The sequence below is a fragment of the Mustelus asterias genome, chromosome 17 (assembly GCF_964213995.1).
Source record: "Mustelus asterias chromosome 17, sMusAst1.hap1.1, whole genome shotgun sequence".
NCBI lineage: Eukaryota > Metazoa > Chordata > Chondrichthyes > Carcharhiniformes > Triakidae > Mustelus > Mustelus asterias.
In genome coordinates this window covers 25,688,729-25,703,828 of record NC_135817.1, presented here as the reverse complement: position 1 = coordinate 25,703,828, position 15,100 = coordinate 25,688,729, and the positions used below count along the sequence as shown (strand labels likewise).

The 15,100-nt window shown below is 41.0% G+C and overlaps 1 protein-coding gene and 1 pseudogene across 1 annotated transcript in view; one reads left to right on the top strand and one right to left on the bottom strand.

The window, feature by feature from the left end:
* gemin8 (gem (nuclear organelle) associated protein 8) overlaps positions 1–14,634 on the bottom strand; it is a 30,827-nt gene extending 16,193 nt beyond the window's left edge. Inside the window, exons 1-2 of the mRNA XM_078232408.1 lie at positions 14,552–14,634; positions 6,772–7,213 (exon numbers count right to left, since the gene is read on the bottom strand). Coding sequence (XP_078088534.1) covers positions 6,772–7,213; positions 14,552–14,575 — 466 coding nt within the window. The 5' untranslated portion in view covers positions 14,576–14,634. The remainder of the gene's footprint in view (positions 1–6,771; positions 7,214–14,551) is intronic.
* Positions 875–3,101, top strand: LOC144506224 (large ribosomal subunit protein uL15 pseudogene; annotated as a pseudogene).
* Positions 14,635–15,100: the final 466 nt, after the last annotated feature.

Below are 15,100 nucleotides of genomic sequence, written 5' to 3'. Positions count from 1 at the left end.
GTTGACCCATAATGTCGTTAGGGGATGGAATTCCAGGATTTTGAACCCAGCAACTGTGAAGGAACAGCGATATATTTCCAAGTCAGGATAGTGAGTGGCTTGGAGGGGAACTTGCAGGCAGTGGTGTTCCCATGTATCTGCTGCCCTTGTCCCTCTTGATGGAAGTGGTGGTGGGTTTCGAAGGTACTGTTGGGTTTGGAAGATGCTGTCAAAGGATCTTTTGTGAATTTCTGCAGTGCATCTTGTAAATAGTACAACTGCTGCTATTGAGCGTGGGTGGTGGAGGGAATTGATGTGGTGTCAATCAAGTGGGCTGCCTTGCCCTGGATGGTGTCAAATTTCTTGAGTATTGTTGGAGCTGCACCCATCCAGGCAAGTGGGAGTATTCCATCACACTCCTGACTTGTGCTTTGTAGATGGTGGACAGACTGGGCAGTCAGGAGGTGAGTTACTCGCCACAGTATTCCGAGCCTCTGACCTGCTCTTCTAGTCATTTGTTTACGTGGCAAGTCCACATGAGTTTCTGGTCAATGGTAATCCCAAGGATGTTGATAGCGGGGGATTCAGTGATGGTAGCACCATCGAATGTCAAGGGGCGGTGATTAGACTGTCCCTTATTGGTGATGGTCATTGCCTGGCATTTGTGTGGCGCGAATGTTACTTGCCACTTGTCAGCCCAACCCTGGATATTGTCCAGATCTTATTGCATTTGAACATGGAGTGCTTCAGTATCTGAGAAGTCGCAAAACGTGATGAACATTGTGCAGTCATCGGCGAACTTCCCACTTCTGACCTTTTGATGGAGGGAAGGTCATTGATAATTGGACCTAGGGCACTACTCTGAGGGACTCCTGCAGAGGTTCTTGGAGCTGAGATGACTGATTCCCCACATCCACAACCATCTTCCCATGTGCCAGGTATGACTCCAACTATCTGGGCTAATATTTCTAAGAACAAAACATTGAGGGGATGAGTTCACAGTATCCATGCATTTCAGTGTACTACGTTCTTTGTGGGATCAGCATACAATGAGTTAAAATAGCTTTCAGTTATGTTCAACAAGGACCATGGAACAGGGAAACAAGCTTAATGGAAACAAATCAATTCATCCACGTCTTGAACGTCTGGAACATGTTGTTTAGGTACTGTTTGTCATAATAAAATGATTAAGAAGCATGTGTGGACCACGTAACCATGGCAACAGTCATTGGGAGAGATTGAGATGAACATAAGTGTCCCTTTTTGGCTGCATGTTACCTATAGTCTTCACTGTCCACCTTTAATGTAATGTTCTTTCGTGTTAGTCTGCTGGGATTTAGAGATCAAACCTAGAAGTGGTGCAAGCGTTTTGAGCAAACCATTGTTTGCTGTAGCCAGGCTGGAATTGTAAAGCTTGGTATCTGAGTTTTTGTACAGAATTGTAAACTCAACAGCAAGGAATCATATAATCAACTGGAATCCTATTGTATGATCTGACCGAGTACTCATGTTGGATTGAACTCAATATAGGCAAAGTTCTGATTCTGCAGTTGTGACAATGGATGTCTAAAAGAAAACAGAACAGGAAAGCAGTCCAACAAACAGAAGAGTACAGCACAGATGGTGGCCATTTGGCCTATAGAATCAGCACCAATTACTCTCAAGAGCAATTTATCGTCAAATTCTAACCTTTTGGAAATAAAACCAAACTTCTGTACTTTTTGTAAACACTTTTGGAACTACTGTTTTGAATTTTTTTTTTGCAGCTTTAGGATTTTACAGAAAGAACATTTGTGCTGATCTCCAGTGTACGATATGACATATTGTAGTGAATGTGCTGGACTGAAGATGAAACTGATTGAAATTTTACTCTGCTTTCCAACATTCAAGCCATTTATATATCTTTATCAAATAAAGTAGTGGTCCTAGCAATGGCCGTTGGGGAAACACTAGTGTCTAACATCTTCCAGTCTGAAATCCAACCATTTACCATGAGCCAGTTTTCTGACCTTAAGCCTTTTTTGTTCATCTGAGCTGATACTGACTCTCCTATTCCACGACTCTCAATTTTGTTAATCAGCCTTTTATGTGGTACATGATCAAAGTTTTCATAAAATCCATATGGATAACATCTCTTCATCAAAAATTCAATTAGATTTGTCAAGCATGACCTGCCTTTTACTAATCCACACTGGTTCTCCTTAATTAATTCAAATCTCTCTTACCGCCTGTTGATTTTTCCCCGATTATTGTTTCTAAAACATCATTGATGTTAAACTGACCAGCATCTACATTAGACTGGTTACATCGTTAACTTGATTCACTAAATGGTGACAATTAATGTTAGATTAAGGAACATAAAAGTATGACTTGCTATAGGTTTGATGACAGCAACACATGATGACACTAAAGAGAATAGCAATGTCATGTAAGATAGCTGGAATAAGCCATTTTAACAACCATTGCTGTTACTTCTAGTGAGATATCTTTGCGGTTGAGTAAATGTATGAAAAATGCACAAATGAAATGTGACAGTGTGGGTTCTGCAATTTATCCAGCGAGGACATTATTGTATTGCATTGACAAAACACAATGTTTCTCCCCAGGGTGTTAGACAGGTCTTAATGGCATCAGATGATAAGAATCAGACAGAGAAAAAAAATTTATCTTAAACTTACATAGACAATTTTCTCACCGTACTTATCAAAAACTCAACATGACTTTGCATCATTAGCCAAAAGGCTGTCCAGAATGAGAAAAACCAGGAAGCTGAGAGGACACTTTAGCCATGATCATGGCTGGTAGTTGTGGCAATGCTGGTATGCATCATCACAGAATCAACAACTTCGATAAGTATCATCCATGTAACTTTTGAAAAGTTGGTATGAGACATTACCATCTAAAAAAGAATCAGTTTTTTGTCCGACCATAAATCTGGTGAACAGGCCAGACTGAACTATGCCAAGAAACCTGAAGGGCCAGCACCTGTTATTGATGCTCTGCATGCTGGTGACTATAAAATCCTGGGCAAAGGAAGACTGCCAAAACAGCCAGTCATTGTCAAGCAGGAAGCTGAAGAGAAGATAAAGGAAGTTGATGGAGCCTGTGTATTGATGGCATAAATGTTATAATTGGGTGTACAAATAAAATTGTCACTTAAGATCAGTTTAGTGGCATTGGCCATTTGGTTCAGAGGGGGGTGTTATTTTTGAAAACTACACATTTGTGAAGCTGAGGGGGGAGTAAAGGAGTATTGTATCATAGTCAAACTTTTCATGTTTAACATTTTTTTTCTTGTTGTTAAAACTAATAGTGACTGTGACTCTATTCCTCCATGTTTTCTGAAAAAAAGTAAAGGTTATGGTCTTTTGAGCCAGGGTTCCATTCTGGAATTTTCCCATCTGGTAGTAACACCAACTGGGAACATACCATTCTGAAACCGTAAATAAAGACAGCAAATGCAAAAGGGAAACTTTGGAAACTAAACAAGTGCATTTATTGCCTGAATTACAGCTCCAGGATATGGTACTTTCAGTGAAGTTTGCTGTAAACCTGTGTTCAACTAAAAGCAGATCCCACAATGTTTTATTAGTATCATAAAGGAAACTTACAGGCATCTTTATAATGCATGTTGATTATTTCTCATGAGGTGATGCTACAGAATTTGAGAAACATGTTATTAATAAGATTAGAGCAGAATTTTAGATTTAAAATTGAGTCAGGGGCATGGGACTTTTAATTATATTGGTTTAAGTGTTAAGCAGAGTGGAACTGGAATAACTTTTGAATCAACAAGTCTATTTAGAAAGTGCTGCTCCCATCCCAGACAATAGATCATCACAGAAAATGATGCTCTATCTGAAGAACATACAGAGCAATTGCTAAGTTGAAATGATTGTGCACTTAGAACAGACCATATGTGAGTTTTGTTATGTTGGAGTTATGTACTGCAATGAAACATCCTATAGATAATTAAATCTGGATAAATATGTGCTTAGGTTCCAATTCTTATGCCACCTGAACATGAAACTAATCATTTTTAGCAATACTTCTCCAAGGTAAATTTCCTGACATTTGTTGTGCTTGGTTCTTGTTTCAACTTTGTAACTCTATCGCTGTTGTGTTCTTTAGGCTTTGGGGAATCATGAATTTGACAATGGGGTGGACGATCTCCTGATAACTTTTCTAGTGTAGCTGGTTTCATAATTTTTCTTTTATGGGTGAAAATGGGGAACATTAAGCTTTATTTTGGGAAACTAAGAAAACAAGTGAAGAGGCCATTCAGTGGAATGCATACCTCTGCCACAATGTTAGTTCAAAGTTATGATGATTATGTAGCTTTTCCATGAGAAATTTCTCTCTCTGGTTGATGCACTACAATTACAAAGCTAAAAAAATAAGAAATCTTTTTTATTAAGAGCTTCCATCTTACTAAGGAGGCTTCAGGTCAATCCACAACTAACAAATTGTCCTGAAAACTCTGCTCCAATTTTTACAATTGCAACGAATTCCACCACAGTAGCTGAGACAATTGACAGCATTCTAAAACAGTCGACAATATTCTAAATAAAACAACCCACAATATTAAAAAAGTAATTTTGCCATATCTCCCAATGTTAATAGATTATTTTAAATATTTCTGGATCCAGATACGTAATAACCAAAAACTAATTTGTTCATCCTTTGGCCATATACTATGTGTACCAAGCTTAAATGAAACCCCTACTTTAGTTGAGTTATATTGTTCATAGACAAACAGTGGAAAACATTATCTCCAACTGCCTTTAGTGGCAGAGATACCAAAAATAATTGCTAAACTTACTTCAGTTGCTGAAACATTTGCTCTTGTGGGAGCAGTGGATAAGTGATTCTATTTATCAAATATTTTCAGTCAGATTCTGTACAAGGGGAATACTGAAGATAGTATACTCATTCAGTTTATGTAGATAATCTCTAATTGTGGGATAATGTCCACTCTTCAAAAAGTGAGAGCGAAAAAAGTTACAGTTTGACCTTGCTGATTTGAAACAAATGCTGGAGAGAAAGGAAATCTCTTAAATTAAATGGGTGGATGCAAGTCATCAACTTTCTTGATTGCTTTACAAAAGGAAATGCATGAAAGAAGACATTGTTACAGCCCTGAAGGAGGGTATCTCACAAGGTAATACTTCGTACAGAATCTGGAAGTTTAAAAAAAAATTGTTTTGCAATTTTCATTGCACATAGCAATTCAACTATCATTTTTGGAGCGAGAAGGGAATCCGTTAATTACATATTAATTGTTTTAAATTATATATCGGTGGTGGTTATTAATCAGGGATTCACTTAAGCCTCTATAGATAAGACCAAGACTGTGGCAGTTGAGTTAGGGGCTCTCCCCCTGTGTAAATTTGGCTCCAGTTCTATCCTTTACCATCTGGCTTTCTGGAAAATAACAAGTTATTGTTCAACCAGAATAAAAGGAGGGGGAGGAAAGAAAAGGAAAGAATTTTAAGTATTTGTTTAATCAGTCCAGATTTCACTGAACTATTACTATCAGGACAAGGAAGTCCTTTTCACAGATATCAGACGGTGCAGTTCTTGGGCAGGGGAACAAACCACATCTCACATGAGGGGGTGAGCTTATGAGGAGAGATTGAGTAGACTAGGCCTATACTCATTGGAGTTTAGAAGGTTGAGGGAAGATCTTATAGAGACATATAAGATAATGAAGGGGCTAGACAGGGTAGAAGCAGCGAGGTTATTTCCACTTACAATGGAAACAAGAACTAGGATGCATAGCCTCAAAATACGGGTGAGTCAATTTAGAACAGAGTTGAGGAAGAACTTCTTCTCCCAGAGGGTAGTGAATTTTTGGAATTCTCTGGAAAGAAGAGAACATAAGAACATAAGAAATAGGAGCAGGAGTAGGCCATCTGGCCCCTCAAGCCTGCTCCGCCATTCAATAAGATCATGGCTGATCTGATAGTGGGTTCAGTTCCACTTACCTGCCCGCTCCCCACAACCCTTAATTCCCTTAATGGTTAAAAATCTATCTATCTGTGACTTAAACACATTTAACAAGGTAGCCTCTACTGCTTCATTGGGCAGAGAATTCCAAAGATTCACTACCCTCTGGGAGAAGAAGTTCTTCCTCAACTCTGTTCTAAATTGACTCACCCGTATTTTGAGGCTATGCATCCTAGTTCTTGTTTCCATTGTAAGTGGAAATAACCTCACCGCTTCTACCCTGTCTAACCCCTTCATTATCTTATATGTCTCTATAAGATCTTCCCTCAACCTTCTAAACTCCAATGAGTATAGGCCTAGTCTACTCAATCTCTCCTCATAAGCTAACCCCCTCATGTGAGATGTGGTTTGTTCCCCTGCCCAAGAACTGCACCGTCTGGTATCTGTGAAAAGGACTTCCTTGTCCTGATAGTAATAGTTCAGTGAAATCTGGACTGATTAAACAAATACTTAAAATTAGGGGGAAAAAAAGTGCAAATCCTTACTGGATCTCTGCTTTCATGTGGGAGATGAGAAATATTTTGCAAAATGGATTAATTGGTGCTACATACTAAGCATCAACCCACTCTGCCAGATTGGAAATGTGATAACTTTCTGACCATCACTTCATAAGTTTTGTGACTGGTGATCTGAATCACACAGAGAAGGCAGGGAGAATCTTTGCAAGGGGTACAGATGGCCACAAGAATAGGGAGAAGCGTAGAAAGGATGCAGCAGTGACACATATCCAGGTCATAGAAATATATTCCAAGAAGAAAATTCTACACAATCACTGACACTTACTTAACTCCTCTTTATGCTTTTCTGTCTGTTTGAAGTACTGGCGCAATTCTTCTGTTATTTCCACATTGCTGATATCACATTCTATTTCACTATCGGAGTCTGTTTCCCCTCCTTCGTCAGCATTCAAATCAGCTTCACTGTTCAAATCTTCCACTTCAACCTCTGAGCTGTGCCAGCATTGCCATTGTCTGCTTTGGCTGTTCTCATTTTGCCAAGGATATCCTGAAGAGTAGCATGGTGATCCATTATGCCAGTCAGCAAAGCGAGTTGCGGCTGGTTCTGCGTTATACCAGGGAGAATATTCAAGTGATTCGACTGCCTTGCGATAAGCCCGTCTATGTTTCTGTAGCCATCCCATAGCTAGCTGATAATGCTGCCAAAACCTTGAGTACATTTTATGATTGTACCAAATGTCCGATGTTTGCCTCATCCCATCACCCTGCTAAAAAGAAAATACAAACAATTATTTGCATCCTTTTTTCCTACTCCAACGTTTCTCCTTCTCTCCTAAAGACAATCACTTATGCTGTGTTCACAGTTCAACAGGTATAAAGGTAAAGTTGCCATAGTCTCAGCTGATCATAGGCTCTCCCCCTTTGAGGGGGAGAGCTGACTGGTGGTGATTTTAACCTGAGGATCACCACATCTCAGGGAGGGGCAACGTTGAGAAGACAGCTTTCATGAATGACCTCAGCCGATATCGGAAAGAATCCATATTGTTGGCATCGCTCTACATCACTAACCAGCTGCCTAGCCAACTGAGCTAAACTAATGCTCAAACAACCAATCTAGACACTAACAACCTTTAGCTTGGGAAGCTAAAATTTTTATTTAAATGTCAAAAGTACTTTAGCTGCCAAACCACTCGCTGTGTGGAGGCAGTATTTATGAGATTCTATTTGTCGAACATTTTAGCAAGATTCTGCATAAGATAGTATATCCATTGAATGTCCAATCTACAAAACGTATGAATGAGGAAGCGTTACAGTTTTACCATGTTGGTTTGAACCAAATATTGAAGAAAAAGAAAAATCTCTAAAGTTAAATGAGTGGATGCATGTCAACTATCCAATTATTTCACAAAAATAAATGCATGCAAGAAGAAATTATTAAAGCCCTAAAGGAGGATGTCTCACAATAAAATGCTTTGTACAGAATGTGGCAGCCTTTGATATAAATTGAAATTTTGGTTGCAATATATTATCTCTATGTATGTAATAAAAACAGAATAGAATCATAGAAACCCTACAGTGCAGAAAGAGGCCATCTGGCCCATCGAGTCTGCACCGACCACAATCCCACCCAAGCCCTACCCCCATATCCCTACACATTTACCCGCTAATCCCGCTAACCTACGCATCTCAGGACACTAAGGATCAATTTAGCATGGCCAATCAACCTAACCCGCACATCTTTGGAAAATGTTGGAAACACTCAAACCAGGCAACACCATCATGGAGAATTACATTTGCAATGCTGCTTTCTTTTGTTTTACTGAGCACATGCAGTCAACTTCACAGCTGACCTGATTTTCAACAGAAACCAAGGATCAAATCTAGCTGTGCTGACTTTGAGCATAGACAAAGCATTTCTCAACTCATTATCAGGCAACATACGGGAGTAACAAGCTGCCTCTGTAACTTTTTGATACTAGAAGCAAAATTGGTTTAGTCTTATTGTAATGTGAGTAGATTTTTTTGGGTTCGTGTAGAAGACAAAACTAAAAAAAAGTGAGTGGCCCTGAACGCTACTCAGAGCAGATTCATATCTATCTTTATACTGTTCATTTTGGTAGTTAGGAATCTATGGTTTATGAAAAACAGCATGCACTGCATTTCTGTTGATTAGTGCCGTAACAACCTCTCCTGCATTGGAATCAAGAACGGTACAGTTAGCAATTAGTTCCAGGTTTTGAAAGGGGGGTTTGGGGGGGGGGGGGGGGGGGGGGGGGAGACAAATTCTAAAAGATACTACACAAAAGCACACCTATTTCACTGATATCAATTAATATAGCATTTTCACATTATGAGCATACCGCAGTATAATTCGGCCCTGGGGGGAGGGGATGGGATGGGATTGGGGAAACTAATCAATTTAAAAAGATGTCCTTCAACCAATAAGATTTGAAAAACAATGCAACAGAGAATGCTCTTTTCAGTTGGTGTTGACTTTAAAATTCAATTTGAAGATATAAGGAATCCTGCTCGCAGTTAAAAGGAAAAAACATCTTCAAAAGAACAAAAGTTCCAAAATTTATAGAAAAAGAAATGCATTCATGGCCCTTAGCTAAGTCCAGGTATGGATAATGATTTTGCAATATAAAATCAGAGGGCTATTGGAACAATACTAATGGCTAGTTTGTAACAAATCTAAAGCTGTTGCAGCTCAGTAGATCGTGTCATACTCATTCTTAAAGAATTCATTTTGTATATCAATGATGGGCAACTTAGGCTAGTGAGTGGGTCGCATCAGTGGCCCTCCATCTTCTCTGACTTGCAAGATTGAAATTGGGCCATTACTAACCATGATCCTTGAATAAAATTGAATACATTTAATACACATCAAATATTTGATGACAAGTTTTGGAAAAGGCTTCATCATTCATATATTAATAGAACTGTCATCAGCTAAAAAAAAGTAAAAACAAATTAAATATTTATGCTTGATTGGACACCTCACCTCAAATGCTCTTGCTTTAACTGTGTATCACTTCAGCTATTTTGGTAGAAAAAAGCTACACGGAAGGAAACCAGTGGAATGTGATAACTCTGCATGTGGGCAACAGTCAACAAAATGTCTCATGGGCTGCATTCAGAACCCTGATGGTCTGCATGCGGTCCCCGGGGGCTGCAGGTTTCCCTCCACTGTTGTATAAGAACTGTTAGAACCAACTCAAAATTTGCTTTGGTAAGGAACATACATGGTAGAATATGCATTGACTACGGCGTCCTTCCTTCCCCAGCTTTATACAACTTTCTATTGCTTTCAGTTCCCCCAAGTACTATTCACCTACAGATAGATATTCTGTTCTCAAACCTTTAACAGCATCATTCTTACATTGTTCATCACAATTTCCTGCAGATTAGCTAGATTTGAAGATGCCTGTTCTGTCCGAGCTGCTGTAGATACAGAGTTAACGTTTCAGGTCGAGATCAACTTTCCTCGCATGAAAGGTAATTTTGATCTGAAATGTTAACTGTTTCTTTCCACAGATGCTGCCTGACCTACTGAGTATTTCCAGAATTTGTGAAAGAAATCTGTTATCACAGATTTCCAGCATCTGCAGTACTTGTTGCATATAGGCCTCTTTTGCCTTTCAAAGAGATCATGACTGATTTGTGACCTAATTGAATTTAGCCACCTTTGCTCCATATCCTTTAATATGTTAACTCTTTGGATAACAGAAATCGGAGATAAAATGTACAGAACTGCCCTGATGAGATCACACCTGTAGTGCGGCATAGTGTCGATCATTCTGTTTGAAAAAGGATACAATTGCTTTAAGCAGTTCAGGGAAAATTCACTCGACTCATTCCTGGAATGAAGGGCTTATTTTATGAAGAAAGGTTGAATAGGGCGGACATGTATCCACTGGAGTTTAGAAGAATTAGGTGATCCAACTGAAATAAGATCCTGAGGGGATTTAATAGGGTGGATACCCAGAGGGCGTTTCCTCTTGTGGGAAGACTAGAATTAGGGGACTGTTTCTAAGTCTTAAGTTCTTGTGGTACGACTATGCCACATTGTTGACAATATCAGTCATAATATGGATGTTAAATGATGTTAACATATCAGAACAAAATACATGACATGCAACAGGAATATGCTGAAGCAAGGCAGTTATTAAAAAGTAGTGTTGAAATAAATTTTCTTTATAAAAAATTGCGCACTTTCACAAGAAACAGTCGCTATTTTTATTCTCACTCCCCTAATCGTAGGAACAGGAGTAAGCCGTTTAATCCCTCGAGCCTGTTCTACCTTTCAATGAGATCATGACTGATCTGCAACTTAATTCTAATTATCCACTTTTGACCCACATCTCTTAAACATGTTACCTCTGTACATAAAAAAAACTTACTATTCTCATAGTTAAAATTTACAATTGATCTAGTGTCAATTGTAATTGTGGAAGAAAGTTCCAAGTTTATGGACAGCATGGTGGCACAGTGGTTAGCACTGCTGCCTCTCAGTGCCAGGGTCCCGAGTTCGATTCCCGGCTTGGGTCACTGTCTGTGTGGAGTTTGCACATTCTCCCCGTGTCTGCATGGGTCCGGTTTCTTCCCAGTCTGAAAGACATGCTGGTTAGGTGCACTAACCCGAACAGGTGCCGAAGTGTGACAACTAGGGAAATTTCACAGTAACTTCACTGCAGTGTTAATGTAAGCCTTGCATGTGGCACGGTAGCACAGTGGTTAGCACTGCTGCTTCACAGCTCCAGGGACCTGGGTTTGATTCCCGGCTTGGATCACTGTCTGTGTGGAGTTTGCACATTCTCCTCGTGTCTGCGTGGGTTTCCGCCGGGTGCTCCGGTTTCCTCCCACAGTCCAAAGATGTGCGGGTTAGGTTGATTGGCCATGCTAAAATTGCCCCTTAGTGTCCTGGGATGCGTAGGTTAGAGGGATTAGTGGGTAAAATATGTAGGGATATGGGGGTAGGGCCTGGGTGGGATTGTGGTCGGTGCAGACTCGATGGGCCGAATGGCCTCTTTCTGTACTGTAGGGTTTCTATGATGTGACTAATAAACTTTTACTTTTTTACTTCTACAACCTTTTTCGTGATAAGGTGCTTCCTAATTTCAGTGAAAGGTTTTTACAACTATGCCCAGTGGAAATAGTTTATCTCTATTTGCAGCAGTTGTTCCCCTTAACATTTTGAAAAATTTGACCAAATCACACCTTAACCTTCTCAATTGACACTGTCTACACGTACCGCTGCCTTGGCAAAGCAGCCAGCGTAATCAAGGACCCCACGCACCCCGGACATACTCTCTTCCATCTGGAAAATACACAAAAGTCTGAGGACACATATCAACCAACTCAAGAACAGCTTCTTCCCTGCGGCCATCAAAGACTTTTGAATGGACCTACCTCGTATTAAATTGATCTTTCTCTACACCCTAGCTATGAATGTAACACTACATTCTGCACTCCCTCATTTCCTTGTCTATGAACAGTATGCTTGGTCTGTATAGCGTGCAAGAAATAATACTTTTCACAGTATACCAATACATGTGACAATAATAAATCAAAATCAAATCAATTCCGGGGAATACAATCCTGGTATGTGTAATCCCTCCTTATAATTTCACCATTGGAGTTCAGGTATCATTGCAGTAAATCTACATTCCAACCCTACCCAAGGTCAATATATTTTAAGCTATGGTGCACAGAACGGCTCTAGCTTGAACATTGTGTCTCCATGTTCTGGGATCTTCCACCAAGGAAAAAGCCTATCTTTACAAATATATGTTGGTTCATTCTCATTAACTAAACATTTTCAAGGTCACCCTATTCAGAAGTATAAAACTCCAGTAATTTCCTGACAACAGCCAATAAAATCATAGAATCCCTACAGTGCAGCCCATCGAGTCTGCACCGACCACAATCCCACCCAGGTCCTATCCCCATAACTCCCTGCCCTTACCCTAGCTCATCCCCCTGACAATAAGGGGCAATTTAGCATGGCCAATCTACCTAACCCGCACATCTTTGGATTGCAGGAGGAAACCGGAGCACCCGGAGGAAACCCATGCAAACACAGGGAAAAAGTGCAAACTCCACACAGACAGTGACCCAAGCTGGGAATCAAACCCGGGACCCTGGCGCTGTGCGGCAGCAGTGCTAACCACTGTGTCACCATGCTGCCCTTACAGCAAGCGCATGCAGAAGCACCCAGGATGCAGTGACTTGCACACCCCCAGTCTGTGATATTCAGCTCTCCCAGAATGACCATTGTAAACTCAGGGGTTGCAATGCTGGCAGCCTAATCCTTGCATTTCCGCTGGAATTGAAGTTCATGGGTTGTCAGGGCCCCATGCTCTGGTAGCATATAACTTTGCTGCTGAGTAATTAGACAAGATCAAGCTTTAAACAGGGAATACTGATCTGAAGACTGTAACCTACTGTAAGAGAACCAAGAAGCATATAAGAGCAAGAGAGAAAAACTGAGATATGGTTTGAAAAGAGCTCAGTAAGAAGTTTAACAACACCAGGTTAAAGTCCAACAGGTTTATTTGGTAGCAAAAGCCACACAAGCTTTCGGAGCTCTTAGCCCCTTCTTCAGGTGAGTGGGAATTCTGTTCACAAACAGAGCTTATAAAGACACAGACTCAATTTACATGAATAATGGTTGGAATGCGAATACTTACAACTAATCAAGTGATTAGTTGTAAGTATTCGCATTCCAACCATTATTCATGTAAATTGAGTCTGTGTCTTTATAAGCTCTGTTTGTGAACAGAATTCCCACTCACCTGAAGAAGGGGCTAAGAGCTCCGAAAGCTTGTGTGGCTTTTGCTACCAAATAAACCTGTTGGACTTTAACCTGGTGTTGTTAAACTTCTTACTGTGTTTACCCCAGTCCAACGCCGGCATCTCCACATCTTGAAAAGAGCTGCCAGGTCTTGACAAAGATATTGAAATTTAAGGGAGAAAGGGGCAATTAGATTGAGAACCAGGTATTATAATTCCTTACAGGAGAAAAAGGTGTGGAAATTCAAAGACAGAAAACAACAATGAAATAAATTATAGACTCAGCTTGGAAGATGATTAGGGGTGAAGGCAGGAAGAATGAACTGCTTAATGGGAAGGAATGGTTACTATTAAGCATGCTGGTGCTGTGAGGAAACCCATGCAGACACGGAGAGAATGTGCAGACTCCACACAGTCACCCAAGGCCAGAATTGAATCAGGTCCCTGGCACTTTGAGGCAGTACTGTGCCATCATGCTACTCCTTGATTTTCTCTTTTTCACCTTGCTTTTATGCCCCTTGACACCCACACTAATTAATATGAAATCATCTTAAAAATTAACCCAGCAGCTGCACCTTTCTCATGGGTTATTGAGCAGAAAGAGCCCTCAGTATGAAAGATTGTTCCTGGAATTCACTGCTGAGTGGCCTGGCTCTAGCTTGAACATTGTGTCTCCATGTTCTGGGATCTTCCACCACAGGAAAAAGCTTTCCCCTTTGTAACCCTATTACCATTTTAAACACCCTGAAAGATAGGTTCATGTTGAAAGCACCCCAGACATACTCTCTTCCACCATCTTCCATCAGGAAAAAGATACAAAAGTCTGAGGTTACTAACAACCGACTCAAGAGCCACTTCTTCCCTGCTGCCATCAGACTTTTGAATGGACCAACCTTATATTAAGCCGATCTTTTTCTACACCCTAGCTATGACTTTAACACTACATTCTGCACCCTCTCCTTTCCTTCTCTATGAACGGTATGCTTTGCCTGTATAGCGCAAAACAATACTTTTCACTGTATACTAACACGTGACAATATGTCTCAACTTGTTGAGACTCTGAATTGGACTTGATTGAATTGGAATAAAAACAAAAAAAAAATCAGATGCTGGACAAGACTCTTTCATTCCAGCCTCTGCGGGGTGTGCTGGGGAGAGCCAGCCGGGCAAGGCCTGCCTGCCTCTGTGAGAGAGGGGCGGAGTGGGGGAGCCGGTGCAGGTATCAAAAGAGGAAGCGCCTCCCTGACCATCCACACACCAGCAGCACCCAAGCTGAGGGTTCACACACATCAGACCCGGGCGGACATTACCTGACGGCCACCTCTCGCCTCCATTCTCCCTCCGCGAGCCCACACTTCACGCACGCAGACTCACCAGCGGGTCCGCGCGCGATGTCGAGGAATCATGTGACAGCGGTGTGCCGGATGGTGATTGGAGCGGAGCCGCAGGGTGGCCATCTTGGTAAAGGAAGGGCCCCTGAAATGGCGCTGCAGGATGGCCATCGTGGTTAAGGAAGGACTTCCACCCAAGTGGGAGCCCGGTGCGACCATCTTGGCAAACGGGGACCACAAACGGGGACTATCGGGTGGCCATCTTTGTAAAGGAGAGGTCATTGCCTGTTATAGCCAGTTGAACCCAGGGCCAGTGAAATGCCATTGGAGCAGCTCGCACAAAGCTGAGGCTGAGAACCACAAAGCTGAGGCTAAGGGCAGTCTTTCATCTGTGAGGATTTTAGGTGCTGGTTTCACATCAAGTGTGCCAACATCTCAACAGACCAGTACAAAAATCTACAAAACTTACCTAATAAGGAAAAGCGATACTGGTGAAATGCATGATCAGGATGAGTGCCATTTGTGAAG